The sequence below is a fragment of the Jaculus jaculus genome, chromosome 19 (assembly GCF_020740685.1).
Source record: "Jaculus jaculus isolate mJacJac1 chromosome 19, mJacJac1.mat.Y.cur, whole genome shotgun sequence".
Lineage (NCBI taxonomy): Eukaryota > Metazoa > Chordata > Mammalia > Rodentia > Dipodidae > Jaculus > Jaculus jaculus.
The window spans coordinates 23,239,847-23,250,982 of record NC_059120.1 but is presented as its reverse complement, the minus strand read 5'-3'; the positions used below and the strand labels follow the sequence as shown (position 1 = coordinate 23,250,982).

The 11,136-nt window shown below is 48.2% G+C and overlaps 1 protein-coding gene across 1 annotated transcript; it reads left to right on the top strand.

Moving 5' to 3' along the window:
• The first annotated feature begins 707 nt into the window (after positions 1–707).
• Positions 708–10,795, top strand: F3 (coagulation factor III, tissue factor). The gene is made up of 6 exons (XM_004663936.2): positions 708–1,272; positions 2,351–2,456; positions 6,549–6,748; positions 8,448–8,626; positions 9,313–9,472; positions 10,346–10,795. Exons 1-6 carry the CDS (start codon positions 708–710, stop codon positions 10,480–10,482), a joined length of 1,347 nt encoding a protein of 448 aa, XP_004663993.2. The 3' UTR covers positions 10,483–10,795.
• The last annotated feature ends 341 nt before the right edge of the window (positions 10,796–11,136 follow it).

Below are 11,136 nucleotides of genomic sequence, written 5' to 3'. Positions count from 1 at the left end.
CGTGATGACAGGGGTGTGCTTAGCATGAGCATGCGTGGCGCTCTGGGTTCGAGTCCCAGCACCTGGAGAAGCAAGCAAACGGAGATGGGAAGTCCAAGTGGATCTCCTTTTGGATTTCAGTTTTGGTTTCTGTGCACTTGGGAGGAACTCTCTGAGAGCCACAGCTGCCTTCCTGAACGTGAGAACCATCCTTTCATGAACCACAAGGCTGACCACACATGTCCCGCTCCGAATCCCCCAGAGGCAAGCAGTCAGACTGCAGGCTCTTCGAGGTTCGTCAGTGTCCAGAACTGGAGCGGGTAGGAGTGCCAAGTGGCCTTTAGACCTGTCTTGTCCACCACGGCAGACACTGGCGCTTGCACCACCCTGTGCAAGGACCCGTGGGGGTGGCAGAGCTCCCTTGCTCACCACTCGGGGCTCAGGCAGCGCCCGGGGACTGTTCTAGGCTGCAGACAGCCCTGTTTTCTTTCTCTCTCTCTTTCTTTCCTTCTTTTCCTTTCCTTTTCTTTTCTTTGACTTTCTTTCCCCTTCCTTCTTTTTTCACTTTTCTTCCCCCCCTAGCCTAGACTGATCTGAAACTCATTCTGTAGTCTCAGGCTGGTCTGGAACGCATGGCATCCTCCTACCTCGGCCACCTGAGTGCTGGGAGTCAAGACGTGCGCCACCACGCCTGGCTCAAACCCCAGCTTTTCTATTAAACCGAACACATGTGGCCTCTGCCCGCGATCCACTCCACAGCGACAGCAAGTGGAAGGGACCGATCCCCGTCTTCCACCTCAATTCCTCTTTCCCCTGCGCCCCTCCTCCATGCCCCTGGGCCTGCGGTCACCGTGCTGCCCGCGAGGGTCCCCGCACCACCTGGACCCGCCTGCGCCGAAGGGCAGCCCGGCTTCGGCGGTGCGCTTGAGTCACTGAGTGAGTCACCCCTTGCGGGGTGCCGGACTTTCCTACGGGGAGGAGGCGGAGCCGGGGTGTGGACCGGCCGAGGGTCCGCCCACCGCGACGGCCGAGTGACCGGGTCGGGAGGCGGCGCGGCGCGGCGCGGGGAGGAGAGCGCGGGCGTGCGCGCCGCCCTTTATAGCGCGCCCCGCGCGGGCTCGGGCACCTCGCTGCGCCCCGCGCCCCGTCCTGCTCCGGCCCCACCGCGCAGCCTCCGACCCGCCGCCGACACAGCCCGGCCGTCCATGGCGACCCCGGCCCCGCACCGGCTCCCGCGCCATCACGCCGCCCTCCTGCTCGGCTGGCTCTTGGCCCAGGTGGCCCGTGCTGCAGGTAAATTGACATTTGCCCTGGGAAGCCTGGAGCTGAAAAGAGGGGACCGTCCTGGCTGGCCAGGGAGGGGCTGCCTTGGCCTGGGGGAGGGAACCCCATGCTGTCCCTGCGCCTGTGCCCTGTGCGGTGCCAGGGACCCCCTCTGACACTGATGCGGGAAACATGTGCCCACTGGGTCCATGGTGCCTGAGACGGGTTGAGGCTCCCGATTTGACTTTAAGAAAAGACCTTCCCAGTATGTTGTGACCTTGAAGGTGCTGGGCCCTCAGGTCCGTTGAGTACCAAAGTATCTTTTACCTCAGGAACATCTTCTCTTAGTAAAGAGCCTTCCTGGGCTTTTCCTGTGGCCTTTGGTTTACACTTGGATAGAAGCAATCCTGTTGTTAAACGCAGCTTGGATGGGATCAGGCATAAATGGGTGCCCTGCGGCACGGAATGGCACGCTTATGAGTGTTCAGAGGTAGGCAAGCTGAGACCCGAGTTCTAGCAAAAGGAGACCTTAATAACAAGCATCTTAAGGGAATGACATCCGGCCTTGTGACAGGTGGCGCATGGCTCTCAGTGGGAGCGTCTGTGTAAAGACATTTTAGATGAAAATTGAAATGATCAGGTTTGGCTTTCTTTTTTTTTCCTTTTTTTTTTTTTTTTTTTCATTTGTGTGTGTTCCTAACTCTTCTCGCACGTGTGGGATTTGCCCCGTTCCTAATACATTAAAAACTCTTCCTAGCTGTCACTGGATGGAGCCGAAGTGGCGGCTCTTGCCCTCTGGGTCAGGGGCAGCACGCAGCGTGAATGGCACTTCTAGGTCAAGATATAACACTGCTCTCCTCCTGAATAGGTTCAAATATTTCGAGATCTTGCCGGGGCTGGGGATTGTAGGGGAGACCTTGCCAGCAACAAAAGCTGGGCCTAGGGAAAGAAAATGAAGATTTCTGTCCTTCTTCCTCAGATAATTGAGTAGCAAAGGTCTTGTGATTGAAGACAAAAATGTGAAGTTTATGGTGGCGAAGGCTGGGAAGGTGTCGTGCACTGACACGCAAGGTCATAGGCTGAGAGGTGCTTTCTCTGTTGTCCATAGGTACGCCAGAAAGAGCTTATAACATAACTTGGAAATCAACTAATTTCAAGACAATTTTGGAGTGGAAACCCAAGCCTACCCATTATGTCTACACTGTTCAGATAAGGTAAGCGACATCCAGAGAAGGAAATGATGTGCCTGTTCTTTTGTGTTGAATACGGGTGTCCGTTAAGCTGTGCAAAACAGTGACTGGAGCAGGTGCCAAGGAGGGCTTTCATAGTAAACTTAGCTGCAGTACTGAGTTCTACCAAGGCCGAAGTATTCCTGGACTTTAAAGTGCTAAGACATTTCAGTTGTTTTTTGGTAATGATGGGAAAATCCCTAGATGGTATAAAAACCGTAGAGGCGTGAGCCTTAGCAGGTGCTAAGGATGCGCTCGGGCTTCAGTAACAGTCAATCTCATCTAAACTCACGTAACCTTTTCCCATCGCGAGTTGTCTAGACTGTAAACTGCTCCTAACATGTTAGGGAGAGGTGGGTGGAATTCCAGCCTATGCACTGGCCCTGGGGCGGTGCTTGATTCATTAAGCTGCTGACTCCGTGAATCAAAAGTTGGTTGCATACATTACCTCGGAGGATGTCGAGTTCCTGACTCGCCGAGGCAAGCAGAAAACTGAAGCTTGTGCACATCCTCGGCTGTCTGGGGCTGTTGGGTTCAATGCAAGCCTCATCTCGGATTGACAGCTCCCCGCAGGAGCGGACGGTTCAACCGGGGTGTGCCGCATGCCCCCCTTCATGGCTTCCACCGTGTTCTTGGTGATCTTCTGGCTTCCGACATGAGCTAGGAGATGTGTCGAGGTCTTGAGAAGCAGAAGACACCTGCTGTGGAAATCAGTTCATTTCTCATGCTGGAAAGACACAAGAATGTTATTCCTGGCGTTTTGTCTTTTTGTTTTCTTGGGCTAGCTGTGCAAAGCCTTTTATAGCAGTACGAGTGCAACTCCTAGATAAGGGCTGGGTCTTTTAGGTGGACATTCTCGCTTTTCAAAATGAACTCCATGACAGCTATTGCTAAGCCAACAGGGAAGAGAGAGAGAGAGAGAGTGTGTGTGTGTGTGTGTGTGTACATGCGTACATGTATACATATGCATAAATACTTAGAGATAAAGGAATCCCATAACTCAGGGTAGTGATTATGGTCAAACTTGTCACATGGGAAGGCACCTGCTTCCCACACCCACCCTTCCATCCCCAGCATCACAGAGAAAAAAAGTTAATTGAGCTAGTAGGCATGGTGGCCCACACAGGAACCCCGGGACTTCTTCAGAGGCTCCAGCAGGAGGATTTCGAGTTCAAGGTCATTGAGGTTTCGCAGTGAATTCAAAGCTGGCTGGGTCTACATAATAAGATTCTACTTCAGAAAAATGCCAAGTCAGATTCCTCTAGTTAATTAATTTCTTTGATTCAAAGGTGACATTTACTTCAGAAAACCCTTCCTCCTAGGTAGTGAAAATGAGATTTGGCAAGGAATGTTCACCTTCTGAATGTATTTCACTCTTAATGTTAACATGACACGAGGAAATGTATTCTTGACTTACCTGTTTTGGCAGCACAAGCCACTCTTAGTTGTAATCTCTTGGACTTTTTAGGTCACTGTTACGCAGACGAGCAAGGTGAATCGCCTGCAAATATGATATCAGAAGCACAGTTTGGGGTGCATTTGAGCTGAGATGCCCTGCCGGCTCGGGCACTCTCCTTATGCTCTTGCTGCTGACTGGCAGGCCAGGAGCACTCCCCTCACCCCTGCCTGGGGCTTGCATTGGTCTCGCGCCCTCTCCCATGGGTAATAGGATGCCAAGGCTAAGAGGAGCATGGTAGCAGTTGTTTTCCTAGCTGAGTAAATCTCTTGGAAGTAACTGATTTCGGGGAGCAGCCAGGCAGCCTGGAACTGAGGTCTCTCATGTACCCCATGCTTTGACTTCCTCAGGTGAGCCTGTCTGTCTGATGCCAGGCCCTTGGGGCGGGGGAGGAAGGGCATCAGCCTTGCCCACTGAGTAAACATCGTGACCTGGAGACCCCTTCCCCTGTCTGTGCCCTCACGATTGAAGCCTGGCTCTGTGGCACTGGGTTCTCTAAGCCAAACTCCAGCCACATTTTCCCTTGTAGAAGCCATGTGCATAACATTCAAGCCATCACCTGTCATATCAGTTCCAGAAGACATTCTAATTTTTTTAAATAAATGCTTTTAAAAAAATAGTTTTACTTACTTATTTGAGAGAGAGAAAGAGACAGACAGAGAGAGAGAGAGAGAGAAGGAAAGAAAGAAAGAAAGAAAGAAAGAAAGAAAGAAAGAAAGAAAGAAAGAAAGAAAAAAGAAAGAAAGAAAGGGCACATCAGGGCTACTAGCCATTGCAAATGAACTCCAGACACATGCGCTACCATGTGCGGTCCTTAGGCTTCACAAGCAAGTGCCTTAACCACTAAGCCTGACATTCTAAATTTTAAATCTGTAGAAAATTTCTAGAAAATAGCCTGCAACTAAATTAGTAACTGTGTTTTCTGCTGGAATTCTTCAGTGAGTCAATAGGGACTTTTATTATTTCCAAATTTCAGGGTTTATGCTGATCTAGAACCTCAAAGAGTTTTAAGTGTCAGTGGTCTTAATAACATTCAGAGGACCTCTGGGGAAATTGCCCTCATTACCTGTCAACACTGGGTGATATAGTCCTAAATTCCTGTTTGTGAGCAGGGCAGAACCCAGCTCCCCACCTCTCAGAGATATGTCCTGGCTGCAGAGCGCAATTGCTGGATGTCTCGTTGGCTTTATGGATGGAGAGGAATTGTCGTGTTCCTATTTGCCTTTGACATGGAAATGATACAATAAAAGTGTACTTTAGTCATTCTCAATTTAAATTGCCTTTCCATGATGATCACAAAAATTAAAAATATTAGAAACCAAAATATTCCCATTTCAGTATTTGTGAATTTTAGATAGACAATACACCTGCCCAAGTTCTTTCAGGCTGGTTCATCTGGAGTTTAGAAGAGCACACACTGATTGCTCTTCTGGGCAGATGTAGGTACTTTACTACACACGGCCACTCCCCAGGATGTATGACTTCATCCTGAAAGGGTGCCTGCCACTTGCCATGGAGACAAGAGCCAGGTCCCCCGGTCCAAAGAGAGTCTGCTTTGCCTGGCAATGCAGGGATGGCGTGGTGCTGGGGACCGGTGAGGGAGAAATCGTGCTCAGACAATGGCCAGCTGAAAGACTGATGGACACTGTGGGGTGAAGCTTAGCCTTGAGGAATGGGCTCCACCCTGGCAGGAGGATACCAAAGGCAGAGCAGTGACGTCTGTCACATTGGTAGGATGGCCTCATGTCGACACCAAGGTGCAGTGGTGCCTGGCTGAAGGTTGGCTTGGTTCTTTGGAAGGATTTCATTTCAGTAGCTGTGCTTCTGATCAGCTCTCCAGTGATGTCTTACAAGAGAAAAAAGATCTGTCTTTTAGCCTTGCATCCTCACTTTGTTAGAGACAGGCTTCCTGGGTTCTTATCACCCTCTGTGAGGTGTGTTCACATCCAATCATCACAGCTAGCATGTAGTATAGTAAAGCAAATAGACTGAGTTCTGCCACTGCTTAGTGATGTGACCTTAGAAAAATACAGAGTGTCTCTGAGCTCCCATGTTCATCATCTTGGGAGGATTATATCAAATAAAGTAATGTGGGCAAGGGGTCCAGTATAATACCTGGCACAAATGAGACCCAATAATTGACCAATAGCCACATGAGTGACAATCATGATGATATAATATGTAGAGCATATCTCATTTGATAGACTTTACTACTATGCATTCACATAGAATGTGATATAAAAATGTCATATATAATAAGTAGACTGCAATCAGCAGTTGGATCTTGATCCCTTTCTCTCCAAGTCCCTGAATTCTGGGTGACGCTTACCAGCACGGCTCAGAGCACAGATGCAGGGCTCGAATGTCTTGTTCCAGGACCAGCTGTGTGGTTTGTGAGCAAGTAACTCAGTCTTGCTGTCTCTACTACCTCATATGCCCACTCAGAGCCAGCCTGGGGGCTGGGTGGATGCACAGGAGCGTCTCAAGCTGTCACCATGGGAAATGCCTTCTCAAGACCACCATGGACCCTGATCGATGAGGAACACTGAATAGCGCAGCCACTGGCCCTGCAGGGCGCGGATCCTGACACGCCCCTCTTTCTCTTTTATTCCTCCCTTTAGCTCCGAGTCAGGAGACTGGAAAAGCAAATGTTTCTCCATATCCGACACAGAATGCGACCTCACAGATGTGATCGTGCAGGACATATACCAGACCTATGAGGCCAGGGTCCTGTCCCTCCTTCCAAGGAGCCTTAATCACACCGATTTGGCTGTGGAACCCCTCTTCATGAACTCCCCCAAGTTTACGCCTTACCTGGAGAGTAAGTGGCTCGGTTTGCAATACCTTTGTTCTTGCTCTGACCTTCTGAATATTGTGCTTTGTGACCTTTCTGCCAAGGTGACAGGAGGCTCATAGAATGTGAACTTGGGAGTTGGTAACCGGGTCATCTAATAACTTCCTCCTCCAGTCACCCTCAGTCCTGCCCAGTCACCAGCTGCAGGGAGTGTGTGGAATCCACTGAGGGTATAACCTTTTCCCAGGATGCTCTGTCAGGATATGCATCACATCCTGAGCTTTCTGTCTCCTCATCAGACCAGAAACCCCAGCTGAGGGTTGTCCCCAAGTGAGTGTGAATCCACATGGAGCCCATGGCTCGCCCCGGCACCCAGCAACCGTAGCCACGCTCCCTCACTTTCAATGAGATGCACTGCATCAGAGCCCTGGGGTGCAGTGGCGCCTGCCAGCTCTCACTCAGCCTTACTCCACGGGCTGGCTTTGAAAGTGGAGTGCTTTCCTTCCCACTTTTGCCCAAGGGTGCTAGCCTGGCATATCAGAGAATCCCTGCCAAGTAGGCGACTCTTTCTCCTTTCTTTTAGTCATAACTGTGGTTCTGAACTAAGTGTTTCATAGACATACGTAGCATATAAATCAGCTTCTCCCACCAAGCCTGCTGCTTAGAATGAAAGTGTCATGAGTATTTCCATCCATCCCTGAGTGTCCCATGACAGGGATGGTGAGGAGAAGGTGAGGCATGATCCACAAGCCTTTTCCTTTGGGTATATGCGCCCACCTTTCCAGGGCCACCCCAGTACGACCTTCTCTTCAGACTCAGAGCTTCCTTTCACCTTTCTCTCTCTACAGACACCATGAGGATGTCATGCAAGGCCATTGCTAAGCATTGTCCCCTACTTGGTGCATCCTCATTCCTTCCCATTATAGATCCTGAGCTTTTTGTAATCTGACTCTGTTATTGTACACAAGAGAAAGTATGTTACATCTGCACACACATACTGTGCCACGTGACTTGCATAGAATGGAGATTTATTTGACTATCATTCAACCAAAGCACATGAGGTAATTGAGTCACCTCTGATGCCAAGAGGTGAAAATTGATTCTGTGATATATCAAGGACATTTCCTGGGCTTCGCAGCTCCTGCTGTCTTGTAGCTAAAATACAGAGTCTTGTACAACCACACTGATCACTCCTGTAGCCATTAACCACATGTAACCATTGACTTCTTAAAATATGGCTTGTGAAAAATATAAGATACCCCAGGATACTCTTGTTTGGATGTATCAGGAGGGCTCAGCAGACAAAGCCTGTTGACCTAGGTTCAGTTCCCCAGTACCCACATAAAGCCAGATGCACAAAGAGGCACATGCATGTGGAAATCACTTGCAGTGGCAAGAGGCTCTGGCACACCCATACTCTCTCTTCTCTCTCTGCCTGCACCTAAATAAATAAAAATATTTTTAAAAATTACTTTCTCCTGTTTCTTTTAATTTTTTTTCTAATGTGACTATAAGGTAATTTTACATTCCATCTGGAGTTCCTATATTCTCCTCATGTCTAATGTCTTGGGACTTGGCTCTGAAGCCACCACAACTTCTGCTGCTCAAGAGTGGACGCCGAGCAGGCGTTCTACATGGAAGATGCAAATGTTACTAACTGATAATTAACTGCTGTTTTCTTTGTATTGATTCGTAAGTTCCAACCAAGATCCTGTCTCTATTTCAGCAAAACTGGGACGGCCAACAATTCAGAGTTTTGAACGAGCTGGAACAAAACTAAATGTAACGGTGCAAGATGCACGCACACTAGTCAGAAAGAATGGCACGTTTCTAAGCCTGCGGCAGGTTTTTGGCAAGAACTTAAATTATACACTTTTTTATTGGAAAGCCTCAAGTACAGGAAAGGTGAGAAAATTTTCATTTGCTTGAATGTCTTGTTTTTTATTTTATTCTTTTGAGATCCTTGATTCTACTTGCTGACTTCTTCCCCGGGGTCAGTATGGCAGACAAGGCATGGCTGAGAGGCCGATGGGACAGGTCCTCGCTCTCCCTGTGACTGCGCTGCCCAGTGACGTTGGGTGGGGTCTCCTCAGAAACTAGGATTTCTCAGCAAAAGGGCTGATCCAGATAAGCTCAAAGAATCCTGTCTGCTCTTATAGCATTCATAGTTCTTCTGCTGAGAATTCCAGAGGCCAAATTTGCTTTCTTTATTTTATTTTATTACCGTGTGTATGTGTATGTGTGTGTCCCTAGGAATTGTTAGCCTGGCCTTGAACATACTAGCCAAGTATTCTACCAGGGAGCAACATCTGTAGCCCTAGATTTTACTACCTATTCAATGATTAAATCTTCTGTAATTTTCTGTAGATATCCCGTACAGGGGTTAACTTGGGTTTGATGTTCGCAGTCTAGGCAAAGGCATCCTTAGAAGCAGCCACCAGGAGAACCGATTAGCCATTAATCCTTCATACGTCAGCTGTGTCCGCACAGGCTTTGCCTAGAGCCCAGGTTTTGACTTCCACGGTGACTTAATAAGGGGAAAGAATTCAATCTGAGCCTGGATGAAGGAAGAACTCTGTATCTTTTCACAGAAAACAGCCAAGACAAACACGAATGGGTTTTTGATTGACGTGGATAAAATGGAAGACTACTGCTTCAGTGTTCAGGCTCTGATTCCCTCCCGGAAAACCAACAAGAGCAGCCCAGAGAGCACCACTGAGTGCACGAGCCATGGGAAAGGCATATTCAGAGGTGAGTGGCGTTGGTGGTCAGTGGCCTGGGAGACTTGGCCATTCCCACATCAAAGCCAGTATGCACCTCTTTGGTTTAAGCATTCAGAGAGATGGGCTGAAGAGATGATTCAGTGGCTAAGGCACTTGCCTGAAAAGCTTAATGATCCAGGTTCGATTCCCCAGTACCCACATAAAGCTAGGTACACAAACTGGTGCATGCATCTGGAGTTTATCTTCAGTGGCAAGAGGCCCTGATGTGCCCATTCTCTCTCTGTTTCTCTCTTTATGTCTCTCTCTGCTTGCAATAAATAAATAAAAATATTTTTTTTAAAAAAAGTAACTTAAAAACTCAGAGTGCTTTGAAATAAAGTATTCTGTCCTGTTCTTGCAACAAGCACAGGTTTCTCTCACTCCTTGGGTCCCACGCCCCTGTGGGCTAGTCTACCTATAACCTTCAGATTCTCTTTCCTACACTCCATGTATGCTGCCTCTGCTTCTACAGCCAGCAAGCCTCTGCCTCCCCTCCTCCTCCTCTGTCTGCCAGAATGCTTCTTCTGAGAGGTGCTTATAAGTGGCCTCCTTACTACACCAGCCAGTTAGTGCAAAGACAACCTCCCTCCTACTGTGATCTCTGCCACCAAGCACAGTGGCATTTGCAGTCACATTTCCAACAGCTGTTCTTCCAGCTGCAGTGGCTTCTCTAGACATTAAGTGGTCCATTTCATGCTCCAGTTATGATCAGTACCTCTACGACGTCTAGTGTTTGAAAAATTCTTTCTTAATCTAAGTGTAGGAGAAAGAGTGGAAGAAAAACGTGATACAAAGGCAGGATGGTGGAATTTGGGTTGCAGATTTGAGCCTCCAAGATGACTTGGTGCCTTTGACTTTTCAGAAAAGTTCTTCATCGTGGGATCGGTGGTGTTTGTGGTCATCATCCTCATCATCGTCCTGTCCATCTCCATCTACAAGTGCAGGCTGGCCAGAGCCAGGCGGACTGCGAAGGAGAGCTCCTTGCTGAATGTGGCCTAGAGAGGGAGATTTACATCTCATTAGTATACACGCTGCATGGCCTGGGACCAAGGCCTCAGAAGAGAGCCACTCTAGAAACACAGGGAGGGTTTGGAACATGAGGACCCTGCTTTACAAAGGATCCTCACATGGCCTGTTACACAGTGAGCACACTGGTTCTGACATGGCATTAGTCGCTTTGGAATGGTACGAGTTAGTTACACTACGGCACCTTTTGCACACACCATGCACTAACATTGTAAACTCTATGCTCAAGAACGACACCAGGTCATCCAAGCCAAGCCAATGCACAGATGCCTTCAGATATCCCGGACGGACAGCCTTGGAGAAGTTGACTTCACAGGCTGTAGATAGTAAAATGGAAATTGGGTGGGATTTTCTAAGAGACTGTCTTTTAGCTACATGGTGTTTAGTTTGGGGTTTTTTTCTAGAGTACTTTTTTACATTCAGTTGGCAGACTTTTATGTTAATGTGTCAAATGCAGATTTTTGTTTAGAGAAGCCTCCTGACGTGCACGACAGTGCAGCACTTTAACTGACTTAAGTGGTGGAGATTAAAAGTTTGATAGCTAATTATATTTTTATAAGACTACAAAGAAACTGCAGAAACTTTATAATTGAAGGTACTTAAGAGCTGGTCAATATTGTATATATT